The 16,668-nt window shown below is 41.3% G+C and overlaps 1 protein-coding gene and 1 long non-coding RNA gene across 6 annotated transcripts in view; one reads left to right on the top strand and one right to left on the bottom strand.

Annotated features, from left to right (window-relative positions):
* The window catches only part of LOC112549812, a 19,488-nt gene extending 9,264 nt beyond the window's left edge, over positions 1-10,224 (top strand). For all 4 annotated transcript variants that reach the window (XR_003093344.1, XR_003093342.1, XR_003093345.1 and 1 more), the window contains exons 2-3: positions 5,352-5,461; positions 10,148-10,224. This is a non-coding gene — a long non-coding RNA (uncharacterized LOC112549812). The remainder of the gene's footprint in view (positions 1-5,351; positions 5,462-10,147) is intronic.
* The window catches only part of CPE (carboxypeptidase E), a 48,334-nt gene continuing 34,082 nt past the window's right edge, over positions 2,417-16,668 (bottom strand). The window contains exons 6-11 of one of the 2 annotated variants that reach the window (XM_025200555.1): positions 16,527-16,666; positions 10,115-10,214; positions 6,832-6,950; positions 4,567-4,643; positions 3,504-3,786; positions 2,417-3,120 (exon numbers count right to left, since the gene is read on the bottom strand). In XM_025200555.1, the coding sequence (XP_025056340.1) occupies positions 3,774-3,786; positions 4,567-4,643; positions 6,832-6,950; positions 10,115-10,214; positions 16,527-16,666 (449 nt within the window). In that variant the 3' untranslated portion in view covers positions 2,417-3,120; positions 3,504-3,773. Of the gene's footprint in view, positions 3,121-3,503; positions 3,787-4,210; positions 4,644-6,831; positions 6,951-10,114; positions 10,215-16,526; positions 16,667-16,668 lie in introns of those variants that run through there. The other variant, XM_025200554.1, reaches the window with a different exon arrangement.

Below are 16,668 nucleotides of genomic sequence, written 5' to 3'. Positions count from 1 at the left end.
GAAAGAGGGGGGAAATAGTTTTGTGTCTTCTTTGTTTACTGCAGTTGATATTAATACTGAATTTGCGACCAAATTATGAACTATTTTAATCAATAGTATTTAATAATAAATATTAAGTTAACCATAGTATTTGTCAGGGTGGGATCTTCTAAGGTGTCTGGGTTGGTGGGGCCAGAGAGCTGCCTCTCTAAATCTCACTGCACTAGGCAATAACCAGAAAGCTATTCTTGGTGGTGCAAGCTCAGGTGCCAAAGACAATCAGGCTCAGAGTTTCTAGACCTTTTAATCTGGCCTTAAATGTCATTTCTGCAGACCCTTAAACTCTTATATCCCTCTTTTCTGTGTCCTTTCTACTTCAACAATATCTTTCTGGTCATGGGCATTTATATTAAATATGAGAATTCAACACCTATTAGACCCACTAAAAGATTTTGTGGGGAGCGGGGAGAGACCTGGCAGCTTGTCCCACATGAGTCACAGTTCTTGAGAGAAATATTGTGGGTTTTGTTTAATTTTCCATTCATCTTACTTGTCAGCTCCGAAAAGGTCTGGAATGGTCAGTGCTGTGCTCCAGTTCATAAACAGCTGCTAGGACAGTGTCTATGTAAGGGGGAAAATATTACACAAAGATGATGTTTCTATTGAATTTATTGTATTTACTTCATCACTAGTACTAAAGGGAAAGCCCTGACCCCTGAGCCTGCAGTTACGACGGGTGTGGTAGTACCACCCAGCTGCATAAACAGACAACCAATCCTGGGAACATGTATGGAAGGAACAAGAGTGGAAGTATTAGGGAAGAGACTCATACATATACACCCTCGCAGGACAACACTGTATAGGTCCAGAGCATCTCGCTCCTACCCATGGGGCTAAAGAGGTTGTGTGGGAAAAAATGTAAGACACTGTGCAATGCATAAAGGATTCTGTTCTGGCACAATGTCCAGAGCTATGAATTTGGGAGATTGCTTCCTGTGGGACACATGCTGTAATCCCCCACTGGTTTGTGCGTGTTAAAATAATTGATTCATTGGCTCCTCACTATAGATGTATATAGCATATTTCACTTATATTGCCAAAAAATAACACTTTGCACTGTAAAATATTCACACATCTTACTTGTTAAATAGACCTGTATATTTATTGTACAATAGTACAACATGTGCCTTTTTAACAAAAGAACTCTGCATCACACAACATTTTAATCTTCCATTGCAACATACACAGACCTACAGCACAACTCTTTAACCAGAAAAGCTACATAATGAACTAGTTATTGAGAGTTCTGGTTATGCTGTTCTTAAGCAATTTTACTTACAGTAAGAACTGTGGCAGTGGTTCTGGTGTTGTAATATTTAATGACATAAACCTGCTTTAATACTACAATAGCAAGCAGACATCTAAAGGAAAACAAGACAATTGCTTATGGGAAATTACATTTCATTACAAATGCATGAAACAATAGACCTGATTATGACATTCAAGAAATACAAGCAAGGATCAGAAATCCATTATGAGGTTCAGTTTGATATAATGTCTGCAATAACTATGCCACAGAATCCACCACACAGGAAGACTGGATGCATGACAGGCATTGCGCCCTATAATTGTATTATATTCTGGCCTAAAGTTTATGGGGTTTTGTTTTCTGTACACTTGCCTTATTACAATAGCTTAAGTCTGAAAACAATTCTGCACCTATTTGCCAAGTATGAGCAGTCTTTTGCTTAACTTATTTTGCAAACTATTTGTTTTGACTTTGCCCAGCTCATTTGAACACAGGATCAGGATTTCCATAAATATAAGTATACATAAAAGTTGGGCTTGAATTTAACATCTCCTAAATTTTAAATTACTATATAGTAGGTATAGCTGTGCATTTATGCATACCTTATATACTTGCACACATTTGTGGGGGGAAGAGGAGTTATATTTTATCACCAAAATGCCGATGATAGATGTGATTCTTTACATTTGCATCCTAAATATGATCCTAACTATGATTAGAGACCTACCCAAATCCAGATTGCATAGATTTCATGGAAGTTAAGAGATCTCCACAAAATCTCTGGGGGGAGTGAAGGAACCTTACTAAAAATAAAATGATGGCTCCCTACTGACAGCCAGCAATCCTCCCAGCCACACAGACTGACATGAAAGGGGCTGCCAGCATGAAGGCAAGCAGGCAAGATGGCTGCTGCTTCTGCCCCTAGCCACTGATTGGCTGAGAGGGCTGCTTGCCATGCAGCCCTACCTCCTCTCCACCAATCGGTGGCAAGGGGCAGGTTCTCATGACAGAGGCCATCTCAGCCAATCAGCGGTGAGGAGCACAGTGATATGATGGACAGCCCTCTCCACCAATCAGCAGCAGGGGGCAGGGCCACTGGGGCCCCTCCACCAATCAGAGGTATGGGGGGGCCAGCCACAATAAGCCCTCGAAAATAGTGGACAGCCCTGCAAAATCGGCCGGCTGCTGTCTCAAGTTGAGTAGACCCCTAACTATGAAATAGGTACTAAACATACCAGCATTTAACAAATCATTGCAACTTATATCCAGAAGTGTTCCCTTAGCATTTGGAATACAATATCAACTGCAACATTGATCTGCATGTTATGGAGTAAATTTTTATTCAGGACTATTCATTTTTATTACTTCTCACTTCAGTCCCTTGGGCATTTTAGAAGGTCAGAGGCCACATTTGTTTTCAGAACTGCAAAAGTCCAAGGATAGGATTTGTTAATTTCAATCTTCCAAAGCAGATGTTTTTGAATTGACTTAATTATGTACAAAATTAGGCAATGATGGCCTGATCTGGAGTTGCTGAGTTCCAACGACCTTCTGTTGACTGAATATAGGCCTGAGGGCTGGATCTGGCCTGCAGAGCTTCATCATCTGGCCACCAGTGCTGCCCTTGACTCCAATCAAACTAACACAGGGCACAGCATGTGCCCATGGCATGGGGCCAGTCCATGGCCTGGCTGCAGTGGCCACCCTGGCTGGATTACTCTTGGATGCATACTGAACACGGTGCCTGCTCTAGGTGGTCCAGGACCTGTGGACCAGCCTCATGCCATTCATCCATTTGATACCCTGATGTAGGCCAATAACACTAGAGAAATCTTTGAGAAAAGATATAAAATATTTTAGTTCTTACATACTGTTGCTTATAGAAAAAGATCTCAAACACCTGTTCATGAACCAATTGACACAGCAAAAAAGTCTACATTTTCAGACAGGTCCTCAACTGGTATAAACTAAACTAGCATAGCTCCCTTGATTTCTGTGCATCTATGTCAAAATTATATCATCTACGGTTAAGGTAGTCTATATGGATATTGTCATTTCTGGCATTTCACTTTTCCAGGTCTAAATAATCAAACAAAACGCTTTAGTTTAAAAAACTGAACAACTAAATTTTCAAAAAAGAAACTATATATATGCATATGTATATGCATATTATATATTTTAGCTTGGAAAATTTTAGTATATGTCAATTACTTACCTCTGTTACTCCAAGTTTCAGGTTAAAACAACAGTAGAAGAAACAAGAGTTTAAAAGACAATTAATTCCTTCCTGGAGAGAGTGTATAATTAGAGTGTGTTTACATTCTCAGTATATTTCCAACCCATTTCCAGCTGAAAGTTCAACTATCTTTCAATGAGTGTTTGAGATTGTTGCTGCTTATCCTCTTCACAATGAAATCTTTAGACATTCTTCCATAAGTAGGCACCTAGTCATCACACACATCACTTGAAACACTGAACATTTTTCTCACTGAAACACACTGCAAACACAAGAAGCATGTTAACAAAATGCACATGTTTCAACAGTTCTTCTTTGTCCATTCATAATTTTTAATTTGGTTAATAAGTGTCCAAAACATCCCAAATTCTGTGCTGAAGGATCATTAACAGATGAAGGAATAAACTTGTATCACTCCCAGCGATTAATCTTAGATCCTCTTAAACAAGTTTTTTCCACTTACTAACATAAAACCATATACGTATTTTTTTATACACTTAAATAGCTCCAACAGCAGACACATACAACATTTTATATTCTATTTTACTTCTTGTCAAACATTACTTACAACACTAAACTGTTATTATATCCCTTTTCAATTACATTCATTAGCTAATTCAATACAGAATGGTCATTTCCTTATAAGTACTACCAAATATTTTTTGTGATATTTGGAACTTAAAATATACATTTTTTTATAATCAAGAGTTAACCTACACACTCTGAATTTGTAAATGACAAACAGAAAATTTTATTTCCATTTAGGCTGCTGAGGTGCTCCCTCTGTTTTTCTGCATCATATATGTAGGAAAATGAATGTTCTATAATAATATGAAAGAAATTTAATAACTTATTTGTCTAACTAGTAGCTTTTTTAAAATCAGGTTACTAATCCAAAGATTGCTGAAAAAACCTCTAAATACTGTGAATTGCACAAAATCTAAAGTATAGGGACTGTCCACAGTACAGTATACTAAGTCAACATGTCATAGATTAAAAGGTGTAATTTCAAAGCTTCACTTAAAAATTTAAGGTTTCTGACATCATCTTCCACCACTCCATCAACTCTTCCTTTTCTTCTTCTTTTCTCTCAGACAATGATTCCAATTCAAAATCAACCTAGGTGAGAGAAACAATGAATGAGTGATTTTTTTTAAAAATATATACATCTGTGAATGCACACCAGGAAAGGGACTCTCAAACTTCCTGAAAGGCATTATTAAGTAATTACTTGGATCTGAGAGGATATTCTCAGCAGGGGAACTGCATCCATTAAGAGCAAAAAGAAAAAGAAATAATAGAGGATGTATTCTCATATTTGTCTGAGCTTTGCAAAGACCCTCAAGAATTAGGAGTCATATTTTTAAACAGAATTATGACACCCAACATTGCAGTTAAGTATCTAATGGAATTTTCAAAAGTGTCATTGGGAATAAGATAGATAGGTGTTTGAGTACTAATCCAAATATATTTCAAAATCTGGCCCTAGGTAGCTGGAAATTCAGCAGTAGGTAAGGAAATGTATTACCATTGTGACTGTCTCAACTACTCACCTATGCATAGAATAAAACCACTAGATCAACATTTTGACTATGGTTCACTGCATGGCAAAGCAAAATGTGTGCTACATTTTACCACCAGTGTGGTTCACTGAGTTTTCTGACATAAGACAACTGATTTTAGATATTATGTTTTATAGGACAACCTAGTAAATGTATCAGCAGTAAACTCACTGCTGTTTTAATCATCCAGAAATAATTCTGAAGTGGGGAATAAGTCTAAATGGATTTATGCCAGGGATGAATTTGTATTATTCTTCCTTTTAAGGGTGCAGAAGGTCAAAAGAAGACTGATGCTCTGATGCACTGAAATACCATCTACGTCCTATATGGAGCGCTACTAGAGTTCTAGTCCTGGCCTTCTTCATAAAGTTATAGGTAAATCTACACTCTAACTGAATATTTAATGTCTAATTTAGATTAGAAGACTATGGACATGTCTTCCTATGTCCCTATGGCAATGTTGTTACTGCATCATGATTTAGTACTTCCTTTTGCACAGGGCACAATTATTTTTAGCAGCTACTTCGCTGTAGTGGCATGCTATACCAGGGAGCATGTCACTACAGCAAAGTAGCTGCTGGTCATGTGTAGACACCCGCAGACGTTACATCACTGTAGTGCATTGCTACAGCAATGTAATGTCACATGTAGATGTGGCCAATAAGAACATAAGAAGTGTCATACTGGGCCAAACCACTGGTCCATCTAGCCAGTATTCTGGTGACAGTGACAAAAGTGGATGATATTATACAGGGGCTGCATCTACGCATGCACTTAATGTGACATGATAAACTCCAGAGCACTTTGAGCTGGAGTAAACTGCTCCTGAACATAGCATCTACATGTGCACCCAGGACAGCAGCACTTTGAGCCAGGGCAGAGCTGGCCTGGGCTGACAGTACCCTCAGGGAGTCAGCTCCTGGCTTCGAGTGGCAGCAACAGGGCTGGCTGGGGCACAAGAGTGCTGAACATGCAGAGCTATGTGGCTAGGCGGCAGCCAGGAGTCTGGCCCCCACCCAGTCATTCTCTAGATGTGCATTTCAGCGCAGTTTATTACTTTGTCAAAGGACAGTACTTTCAGAGATAGTACTATCCTATGGTTGAGTTAATTAGTTGTCTGTGCCCTAATACCAGCACACGTGTAGACTGTGATGCTTTACTAAGGAGCTAATTAGTCAACTCTGCAGTAAAGCACACATGTAAATGCACACCAAGGAAGAGCATCTAGCATGATCTAACCTCTGTTCAATACCCTCCCTGGCATCCACCATTTATTGGGTTAAAGATGGCAGAGGAAACAGTTCCAACCACTCTGTTCAGTAGCCATTGACAGGGCTATCGTCCATGTATTTATCCAGTCCTTTTTGAAACCTGGCTATGCTATCTGCCTCCCCCCACTCCTGTGGTAATGAATTCCACAAGTTAACTACACAATGCATAAAAAAATTCTTTCTCCTGTTAGTTTTAAGCCCATAACCTAATTTTAGTGGGTGCCCCTTAGTTCCTAGATTTGGTGAACAATAGTTCACCATTCAGTTGTTCCATACCCTTTATGATTTCATAGACTTCCATCATATCTCCCCTCAGCTTTCTCCTTTCCAAATTAAAGAGTCCTAGCCTTTTCAGTAATTACAGTGTGTCAGAGCAGCTTTGCTACTCTTTGGTAGATGTCCATAGAGTCTGAAGAAAGAATAAAGGAGTATATGTTATAAATAAGACAAACCAACCAATAAATGAATGCTTACCCCAATGGCAGGGCTAAAGGGAACAGCCACTTTTTTAGTTATTGCTAGATAGCCTGGTGCTGAGGCTGTGAGTTTGTAGTTTCCAGGCACAAGCAATCTCCAGTAATCCCCATCTTTGGCTAAAGAGAAAGAAAAAGAAAAAAACACATAAAATTAATTCTCACAAGCTAAAAAAAGTTACCATGTATATATCAATTTTGTATACCTATTGATCCTTTCATTTGTTTGTTTGAAGTGTATTTCTGTGGATCTGAAAATATTCCAGAGAAACATTAGATAAATAGAGAGTATAATATTGGCTTGCCTATCTCCAGTAAGTTTGTACTCTTAAGTTGTACTGAACCTTTCTTCAAAGAGTTTGAAGAAGCTCTTTTATGTAAAAATGCAACCCTCTCTTGTGTTAGAGGGTTGAAAGTACAGTGGAAAAAAGACAATGTTTAAGACCGTTCAAGTTTAAAAAGTATACTGTTATCCATAGTGCAGCTCCTTTAAATCAGCCTTCAGTTTGATGTCCAGTATGGATTTCGATTTCCCCGAACTTTCTCAAATTTGGGGTTCAAGTGCAAATATACTGGATTTTCTCCTCTGAAGATATTATAGAGGTGATAATTAAAGGAGTCAGCAACACATTGGCTACATAATATATTTGAAAAATATAATCCCAGAAATAACAAAGTAGATTTCAATACCTAATTATGCAACAGCTTGTGGATTTTTTTTATTTAACTAAAGGAATTCATCAAGGGTTGAACCAATGTCATTTGAAGCTAAAAGAAAAGTTTTAATGACCTCAGTAAATATTGGCTCAGACTTTAAATATGGTTTCAAATTTATTCACAAGAGAGAAATATTTTCCATTTATTGTGATAAATATAAACCAGCCTTTCATTATTAGAGCAGGGGGGTTGGACTCAATGATTTTTTGAAGTCCCTTCTAGTCCTTAATTTCTATGATTCTATTAATAACTTGTATTCAAATACAGAATGGGGACTCCTTTCCATGTCATTATTATCATCTTTAGGTTTAGAAAATCTGTTTGGTATATAAGGTTTGCACAGGTAATTCCCATCAGCATCAGCCTGAGTTATGGAAATAAATCCCCATTCATATAGATTAGTATATTCTAGAGAGGAGAGAGAAGTATTGTTTCAACACACTGACCAATAAACAGAGACAGGGGCTAGGTTACTGTAATGGAACCTTTTCTCCTTCACAGTGAACCATTAAAAAAAACCATGATCCCAATGACACGCATCCTCCTCTTCATTACAGCTCCTTTATATAAGTGAATAAAAAATAAGGCCCAGTGAATACAATAATGTCATATTTCCTCAGCATTTAATGTTATTACATTGCATTTCTTAGAGAATTCTTCATACCTATCTGACAAGCAAAACTTATGACAATACTCTGCCACAATGAAGGTTACTCATTGATGCCACTTAAGGCTACTAACATTGCTTACACCACTATTTCCCTCATTCCTTGTTCATCCCTTTTGCAACTATATAGGAACTTTTAAAAAACTGTTGTGCACAGAGGGAAGTATTATTTAATTGCTCAGAAAAATATTCTTAGAAAATGTCAGTGTAGTTGGAGTTGGTCAAAGTCCAGTTCAGAAATCCTCACTTAAAGGATTACTGGCTTCAAGAGGCATCAAACTAATTGCTCCCATATTTTTCTTATTTGAAATATGACAAAGATATTCTGTGCAAAATTATAATGATAGTCAATTATAGTACCTGGCACTACAACGGGACTGAATTTTAAGGCATACAGAAAGGAGCAGAACTGATGCTGAATATTCACCCTATATTTTTTAATGTCCTGATTTTAACTGCTTGTTTTTTCAATTTTTTAGCGTTGTATTACTGTTACAGTCTTGCACATGCACAGCAATAAGGATATATGTGAATGGCTTAGATGTCCTTATCCCCATAGAAGTATGCCAGATAATATCATACCTGGATCTGTCACCATTGTAGCTCAGAAGATGATAGATATTGATCTTAAAATATAGGACAATCCTCTCTCCCTCAGCACTTCTCTCCTCCTCTTGATCCTTGGCACCTGTCTTCCTGTCCTCTATCTTTCATACCTTTTTCCATTCTTATATAAAGGAGGAAGCTACTGCTTGAGATACTGCCCACTTTTCTGGTTGGTAGTAATCCTACCCACTTTGTTATAGCATGAGCATAGCAAGGAAGGAAAACCAGCTGAACATATTGGCAAATCTTAAACAATGATGGAAAAATAACACATTGCCAGGGAAATGGGCTCCATATAAGATAACCATGGCTGTGTGGGACATTAATTATTATTAATTTAATTTGCACTTTGCATAAGAATGTCATTTTAAATTAAAAACTGTTAATATATAGGGAACACTTTACATGGCATCAACTAGAAATTTACCTCAAGGGTGAGATACAGCAATGGTAGAAAGATACCAGTGCTAGACAATCTTTATAAACAAATGAGGGAAAGAATACCAAAACATCAGGGAGACTTATCTAGGCAGAATATCATTACCTAAATTAGAATGTGCCCAAGAGTATGCAATGTTAATACTCCTCCTCCAGCCAAAAGCCCACTGGGTTCTTTAATGATCACAAGGGACTAAAAACTCCATTTTAGATTTCATCCTCAAGATAGTGCCAGTGGAAGGACACTGCTTCATAACAGAACTCTGCATACGTTAGCTACACAGAGGGTGTTTCTATACAAGATGCTATGTGCTTCAGTACTATATGGTGACATAGTGTTGGCAGGCATGAACTGTGATGCCCATGCTACTGCACAGTAGCAACAAGCCAACCCTGCACAGTAGGGTCAGAAATGACCCATGCACTGCCAGGACTACAGCAAGTACTAAATGACTGCTCAGTAACACTGTAGATGTGCCGAGGGACTCAGAAGGAAGAGTGCCATCTACTGAGTTACCCAACACAGCTTCATAACAGTGCCTTGATGAGGAGTGTAAGACTGGATTGGACCAGTGATCTGTCTAGTGTAGCCTTGCCTCCAACAGTGGCCAGAATCAGCTGCTTCAAAAGGAAAGGATGGCTGATGGCAAATATGGAATACCATGCCAGAGGGAAATTTCCTTCCAAACCTCATGTCGTCTTCCATCTAGCAGCTTGAGGTAGCATGCTTAGTTAACAATATGTAATAAGACCCAAGATGATCTGACACCAGATTGCAAGGTGGAGAGGTATAATGATATTTTCTAGTACCCTTTGTTGTTGTTTATTTCTTAATCATCTCAAGTGTGTCGCTTACCTGATGTAATGTCATGATTTATTCCCTCCACAGAAATTGTAGCATTTGCAATTGGATTACCCTGAAGATCTCTAACAAATCCCTTCACTCCCCGATGTATCTAGAAAAGCCAACAATACATGGGAAATTAGATGTTTTCTAAAGAAAAAAGACAGCTGTTCAGGTCAGCAACATATCAAATACTGCATGATCCCAATCCCAACGCTACATGCTGAAAATAACTAGCAAGGATAATTTCTAAATATCAATGGAATATTACCCAGTGACTGAGCCAAGAGACTTCAGCTGTTGATGTGACTAATTCATTTGTGCTATGCAGCGTTAACATAAGTATGCAGCAAACCATGAAGGGAAATATGCACTCACTTGAATCCTTTTATTATTATGTATTAATGAACATGATGAAAGCAGTTGGGAGGCAGCCCAAATGAGAGCTTTTGCACATGTTGTTTATTTTTCTCAACTACACAAATTTAGGGCCAAATAAAGGACACCGGTGCCTAAAAGTGAGGTACTGCAGCATCTAACTTTTGGGCCCCTGGAGAGGAATCCAGAAGTCTGCTTTGATACCTCCATTTACAGTAAAAAAAAGGGGAGCTACATGCCTGAGAATGGAGCCTGAATACTGAGCAGGGAACTGGCTAATATTAATACAGCCAGTGCACAGCTACGTAGAGTTAGCCAGTGGCAATGCATAGGGGGTGCACGGGAGTGCACATGCACCCTTAAGAGTGCCGATGCACCTCCTGACTGGCCGCGCTTGCCGCTTAGGTGACAGATGGCGGGGGCAGGCAGGAGCACTGGTGCCCCCCCTGCAAGCACTGGCCAGGGAGTGGAGTGCCGTAGCACTCCCAAAGCGGCTGTAGCTACTGGCCACAGCAATCGGCTGTCTTGCGATTGGCCGTGGGGGGACCCCTCCACCGTTAGTGAGATTGGCCATGGGGGGACATGCCCCTGCCCCCCCCCCGACTAAGGCAGCACCAGTCACCCATTGAGCTATCTGACCACTAGGAAAAGGCTGAGGACTTGGGTGAATTAGCCTCTCCTGGCATCTTACAAATGGCTACAGGAACATGTTGGTTCACCTGGGCTACAGACAGAAAATACACATAAACCAGTATAGGTGATTGGAAATCGGTTCGAATCTGAAGTTCAGTGCACATAAACCACTAACACTGGTGGTTTCTGAGTGGCCAAAACTGGTTTAACATAAATCTGGATGGATGTGATATCAGACTTAACTGATTTAGGTAAAATCAATTTATTAAACCTCTGTCCCAGATCCCCTCCAGATACAAGTTAACTCACAGTCTCCCAGCATCCCAGGATGCTTTGCACCTCTCCTGCAAACCGCCCCTCCGTTGCAGAGTGGGCAGGATAGACTTGGCTCAAGCTGGCTGCTCCAGCTGAACAGGGAGACATGCTCTAGTGCCCCCCAGCTTCTGGCCTGGGCCACTGCAAGTATGTAGCTGCATTTCCAGAATCAAAAGTGAATGTCTGTTTACTTGCTTATTAGTTCAATCTATGCAGCTTAGACTAAGGGCACAGACAGAAGTGACAGTTTTTGCCTGATCTAGATCCTGAAAGCGTTCTACAGCCATGACCAAACAGAAGTGTATGGCTGAAAAGGGCCTGATCCCATGAAAATCTGAACCTTCATTGCATGAGTTCAAATGAAGACATTTCAAAACATAGCATCTTCAGTAACTGGTGTCTGCCTGCCTCCCAGCCTCAGAGCTGCTTTCAGAATGGGAAGGGGGAAAGGGAGTGGAGGGAGCTTGGTCTGGGATTTTTTCAGTGAGCACTTCACCCCACACATTCCACCCTCCAGTTATGGCTGGGGAACACCTAGAATGAGCTCCCTCCACTCCCTTTCCCCCCTCCCATTCTGAAAACAGTGCCCAGGTTGGGAGGGAGGAGGGGAAACCAACTGCAGGCTGCAGCCAGCAGCTAGGTTCTCCAACCCCCTCCCCCACATCCCTCTGGACCCAACAGTGAACTTCTGTTTAAGCCAGGAAATCATTGCAACTAAGAACACTTCCTGCAAAGTGTTTTGAGTTATAGCAGAGAGCTGCTCTTCTGTGTCTATGCCCTAACTTGTGAAGATTGAATCAATTCAGCCTCAGACTTTTTGACTATCTGTACTTAGCCTTGAGATCCATAACTTTTTACCCTCTCTTATAGATATATATGTCTGTGTGGGTGTGTGTGTGTGTGTGTGTGTGTGTGTGTGTGTGTATAGGTGCCTAGACACCATTCCAAGGACTGAGGGGAACTTACTTTTTTCTTTAAAACAGAAGAGGAAGATGAGGTAGTGAGACCTTTTATATAAGGGCCAAGTAGTGAGAGCATTCACCCAACAGTGGTTAAGTCAGTAAGGAGTAGAGACCATAACTCAAGATCTCTTACCCTAGACCAATTGTATCCTAATCACGAGACAACAAAACTGTCCATCTAATGCAGTGAATCTTGAATTATTTGCTGTACAGTAGCACAGCTTCAACAGGAGGTACGGAGAATGCCCCAATTAAGAGTAATCATCCAAAGGCATGCTTGTGGGAAATACGGGATCTACACACTTCAGGCCAAGGTAACAACTTAATCCAGGTTTCTTGCTTGGTGAATGAGCACTCTAGCCATTTTGTTCTTCTATAAGGAGAAATGTAGTACTATTACCAGTTGTTTCTCCTCTTCCTGCCAACTTTTAAAGTAAGGGCAACCACCACTGTATTTGTTAGGGAGTCCAATCATGTAAGTATGCTAGGCATACTCTGACAACACCTGTGAGACTAAGCTTCTCACTGGACTTAGGCAACAGAACACCTAGCTTCTGGACCCTAGTCAGGCTTAGCCATGACCTAGGTTCTGAGTTGATCAGCCCTGTCAAGTCTGGAACAGTTCTGGACATGCACAAGGGCCTACTCCTAGGTGCCTGGAAAGTGGTCAGTGAAACTAAGAGGAGCATCCAGGTTCAGATGGGCACTAACTGGGAGGTTTTAAAATTGTAATCCTGGACTATGCTCCTAAATCATTCAAAGTCTTACTTTAGATGTCTAAGTCTCTTACTGGATCTACCCCTTAAGTCTGGTCTTGCAAAGAAGGAAGAATTTTATGTAAAATGTAGGCAGCTTCAACTCCCACTTTCATTGACTCTTTTCCATTAGTCGCTCAGCCCCATATAGGAGTAAATCCTTAACAATAATCAATCCTGCTTCCATTTATGTAATGGTAAAGCTCACATTGACCTTGGTGATGGAGTAACCTCATTCAAAAATTGTGACCCAGGTTGTCTGGTGCAGCATAGACATTTTTGGACTGAACTATGTCTTTACCGTGTTGCTGGACTTTTCTGCAATAACTCCAGATTGTCAGAAGACAAGGTAGATATACATCCTATACACTAACTGAATCAGATATACATAAGATGATGCACATCAAAAGAAATATAACTGGCCAGTGAAGAGAAGTCCTCCTGTGGTAAAGGGAACACATACCTACTTCCAGTTCTGATGGGTGTAGAAAAGCAAGTGGCTTAACATCCAACATCCACTTTTTTGGCCACTATCGGTACTTATAACTTATGTCTAATTTATATAGTTTGTCGCAGAGCAGGTAAGAAGAACAGAAAAGCCAGATCTACATCTTCTCTAGCAGAGGTACAACTACCAGGGTCTGTGCCATGGATAGCAGTAGTGGCAACAGGAGGCAGGCTGGGCTGGCTACGGCAGTGGCAGTGGCAGCACTAACAGCAGCAGTAGCCGCCGCCATTTTTGCACATGCTCTAAGTGGGTGCCCAGGGCTGATGTCCCAGTTGCCCACCTCTTGTTAAGCTACTGAATAGAACTTGCACTCCTTTGCCGTCACTGAGAATCTAGACAGAGGTAGCTAGCAATGCAAATCTTAAGTCAGGCAAAAGCCAGGGTAGAAATGCACCTTATAGACTAATTGAATCAGATAAGCATCAGTTTTTGTGAGCAATAACTCAGTCATGATGTACATCAGCATATGCATCTCTGATTCAGTTAATCTGTAAGGCATATCTCTACCCTGGCTTCTGACAATCTGGAGTCACTGCAGAAAAGGCCAGCAGAAGGGTAAAGTATGAGAACAACTGAGCTTCAGTGATCAAGCTTGAAACTCCACAGCAGCAAGGAAAGATGGCAATTCAAGACCTCATACATATATACAACCAGGAAGGCTCCATGACAGACTACATTCCAATGAGTTTTGAAAAATTAAGTCTCATGCAGAGTAATGTGCAGAGTTCCCAGACAGTCAACAGTGGGATCCTGTAGCAATGGGGGAAAACCCTAAAATACAAATACCTTGCTGCTTCATTACACACAAAACTTACATACAGACTCAGATTAATTTTATTCACTGCAAATATTTTATCTGGCAAATGTCAGCATTTTTCCTTATGTAAATTATTCTACAATAAATGTCTCTATTATGCAAACCAGTTATTTTGGCTAGTTATATCTCTGCTGTCATAACTCCAGGCATACATCTCTAAATTTTAGTCATAAATATTAACAAGCTTTAAATACAATATTCACAAACAGGCAAGGTTCTTTGGTAGATGTGGTATCTTTTATTAGATCCACTAAATAGTTGGAAAAAAGTTCTTTGCAAGATTTCAGGCACAAACATTCTTCTTCAGGCACTGGGAAACTCTGCTGCTGTTCTGTGTTCACAAAAAGATTTCAAAAGACTCTGAAGTCAAGACTGTTAGGACCTCTGGTCACTGCATGACCAGATCTGGCATGCAGGGTTAGGCTAGTGCACAGGATTGCTCCGGGGCCAAATCAAGCATGCAGGATCATTCTGTGGCCAAACTGAGCCCTCACTGGATCTTGTACACAGTCTGACCCCGTGCAAGGCATTCAGTCTGTAACCGAGCCCAACACCACTCACCCAACCCACAAGGCCAGATAGGTTGGGCACCACTGCTCTAAGGTATCTGGATTCAGGATTGTGGTTCAGGCTCACCTGTAATCAGAGTCTATGAATTTAAAATAAAGTTGTAATCATAATAGATGTGTCTAGAGTTAATGTCAGCAGCTTTGGCAGCCATAGCACCCTTATGCACGTCTAGCCACAGAACTAGGATACAATAGTTACTGTCTTCCCTCTTGTGACCAACTTTGCTTCATCTGTATGAAAGCATCAGCTGGGGTTTAACCCATAAGCAAATTATGGGTTAAATGGTGATTATAAATTAATCACAATTATGGTATATGATCGGATTAATACAGTAGACAGTTACCACTGTTTATCCCTAGCTGTCAAAAGAAAACATTAGGGCTAAGTACAGACAAACAAAAAGGGAGGGTAGTCAGTGGGGGAGTGGAGAAAGCCCCTGAGGTGTGCCCCTCCTCAGTGGTTCTGGGTGGGTCAGGGGGGCTAGGGCAGGAGAGAAGACCTCCACTTTCCCCCTCATATCCGCTTCCCCTCTGCCCCCTAACCATGAACGATGCATGTCCCCAGAGGGTGGGGGGCACAGTGACCGCACGCAGGCAGTGGTGGTGGTGTTGGCGACGAGGGCATGACAGCGGCAAGCTCCCACAGGCAGCCACAGCAGTGTCAGTGGTAGGGGTGGGCCGAGTGGGGAGCTCCTGCAGGTGGCCACAGCGGTATCAGCAGTGGGGGAGAGGGTGGCAAGTGCCAACCAGTGGTCAGCAACCACCCACATATGCCACCAGCATTGTCGGCAGCCAGGGGGGAGGGGGTGGCAATTGATGACCACCCACAGGCACTGCCAGGCAGTATTGATGGTGCTTTTCTTAGGGGGTGCACTGCCAATCTCAGGGAGTGCACGTGCACCCGCATGCACCCCCTGCGCATCACCAATGCCCCTAACAGCTAGCAGGGGGTGAGGCTAGAGAGTGCAGTCACACCAGGGCAGTCAGAGGGAGCAGAGAAAGCCCCTGCAGCGTGCCCCCTCCCCCCACCCAGCAATTCTGGCAGAGTGAGGGACCTTCACTCCCCTACCCCACTGCACGGCTTGGCTGACAGATGCAGGCACGACACAGGGCTGGGGAATAGAGATTTTGCTGCTTTGGCTCTGTGACAGCCCAGGGGCAGATGAGCGGGAGCACAGGCCAAGGCTAGCCTGCCTGCCCTGCAAGGCAAGGTTAGTGGGGTAGGTGTGTAGGTGGGACTGTGCGGTAATGAGTCAGGAGGAGATCTGGCACAGAAGTTCAATAGACTGTTCTAACCTAAACTGATTAAATCAGATATTACATCCATCAAGATCTATATTAAATCAGGTTCTGTCATTTTGGAACAGGTCTATGTGGGCTGAACCTCTATTCCGTTACAAGTTTAGACCAGTTTCAAATCACTTATACTGGTTTATGTGTAATTTCTGTCCCTAGCCTTAGAGTTTTATAAACTTCCTTTCTCCTACCTGCTCAATGTAATTGACAAGCGAGTTCTTGTTGTCCTCCCAGTATCTCTTCAGAGTTTCCTCTGGTGGGAATTTCTCACAGCTCAGTTCCACAGTGATTTCAAAGCAGTTGCTGCTGAGGTAATTGAAGTCCTGCATTCCT

This window comes from Alligator sinensis, unplaced genomic scaffold (assembly GCF_000455745.1).
Source record: "Alligator sinensis unplaced genomic scaffold, ASM45574v1 scaffold49_1, whole genome shotgun sequence".
In the NCBI taxonomy this organism is placed as follows: domain Eukaryota; kingdom Metazoa; phylum Chordata; order Crocodylia; family Alligatoridae; genus Alligator; species Alligator sinensis.
This window is presented reverse-complemented; position numbering and strand designations above follow the sequence as displayed.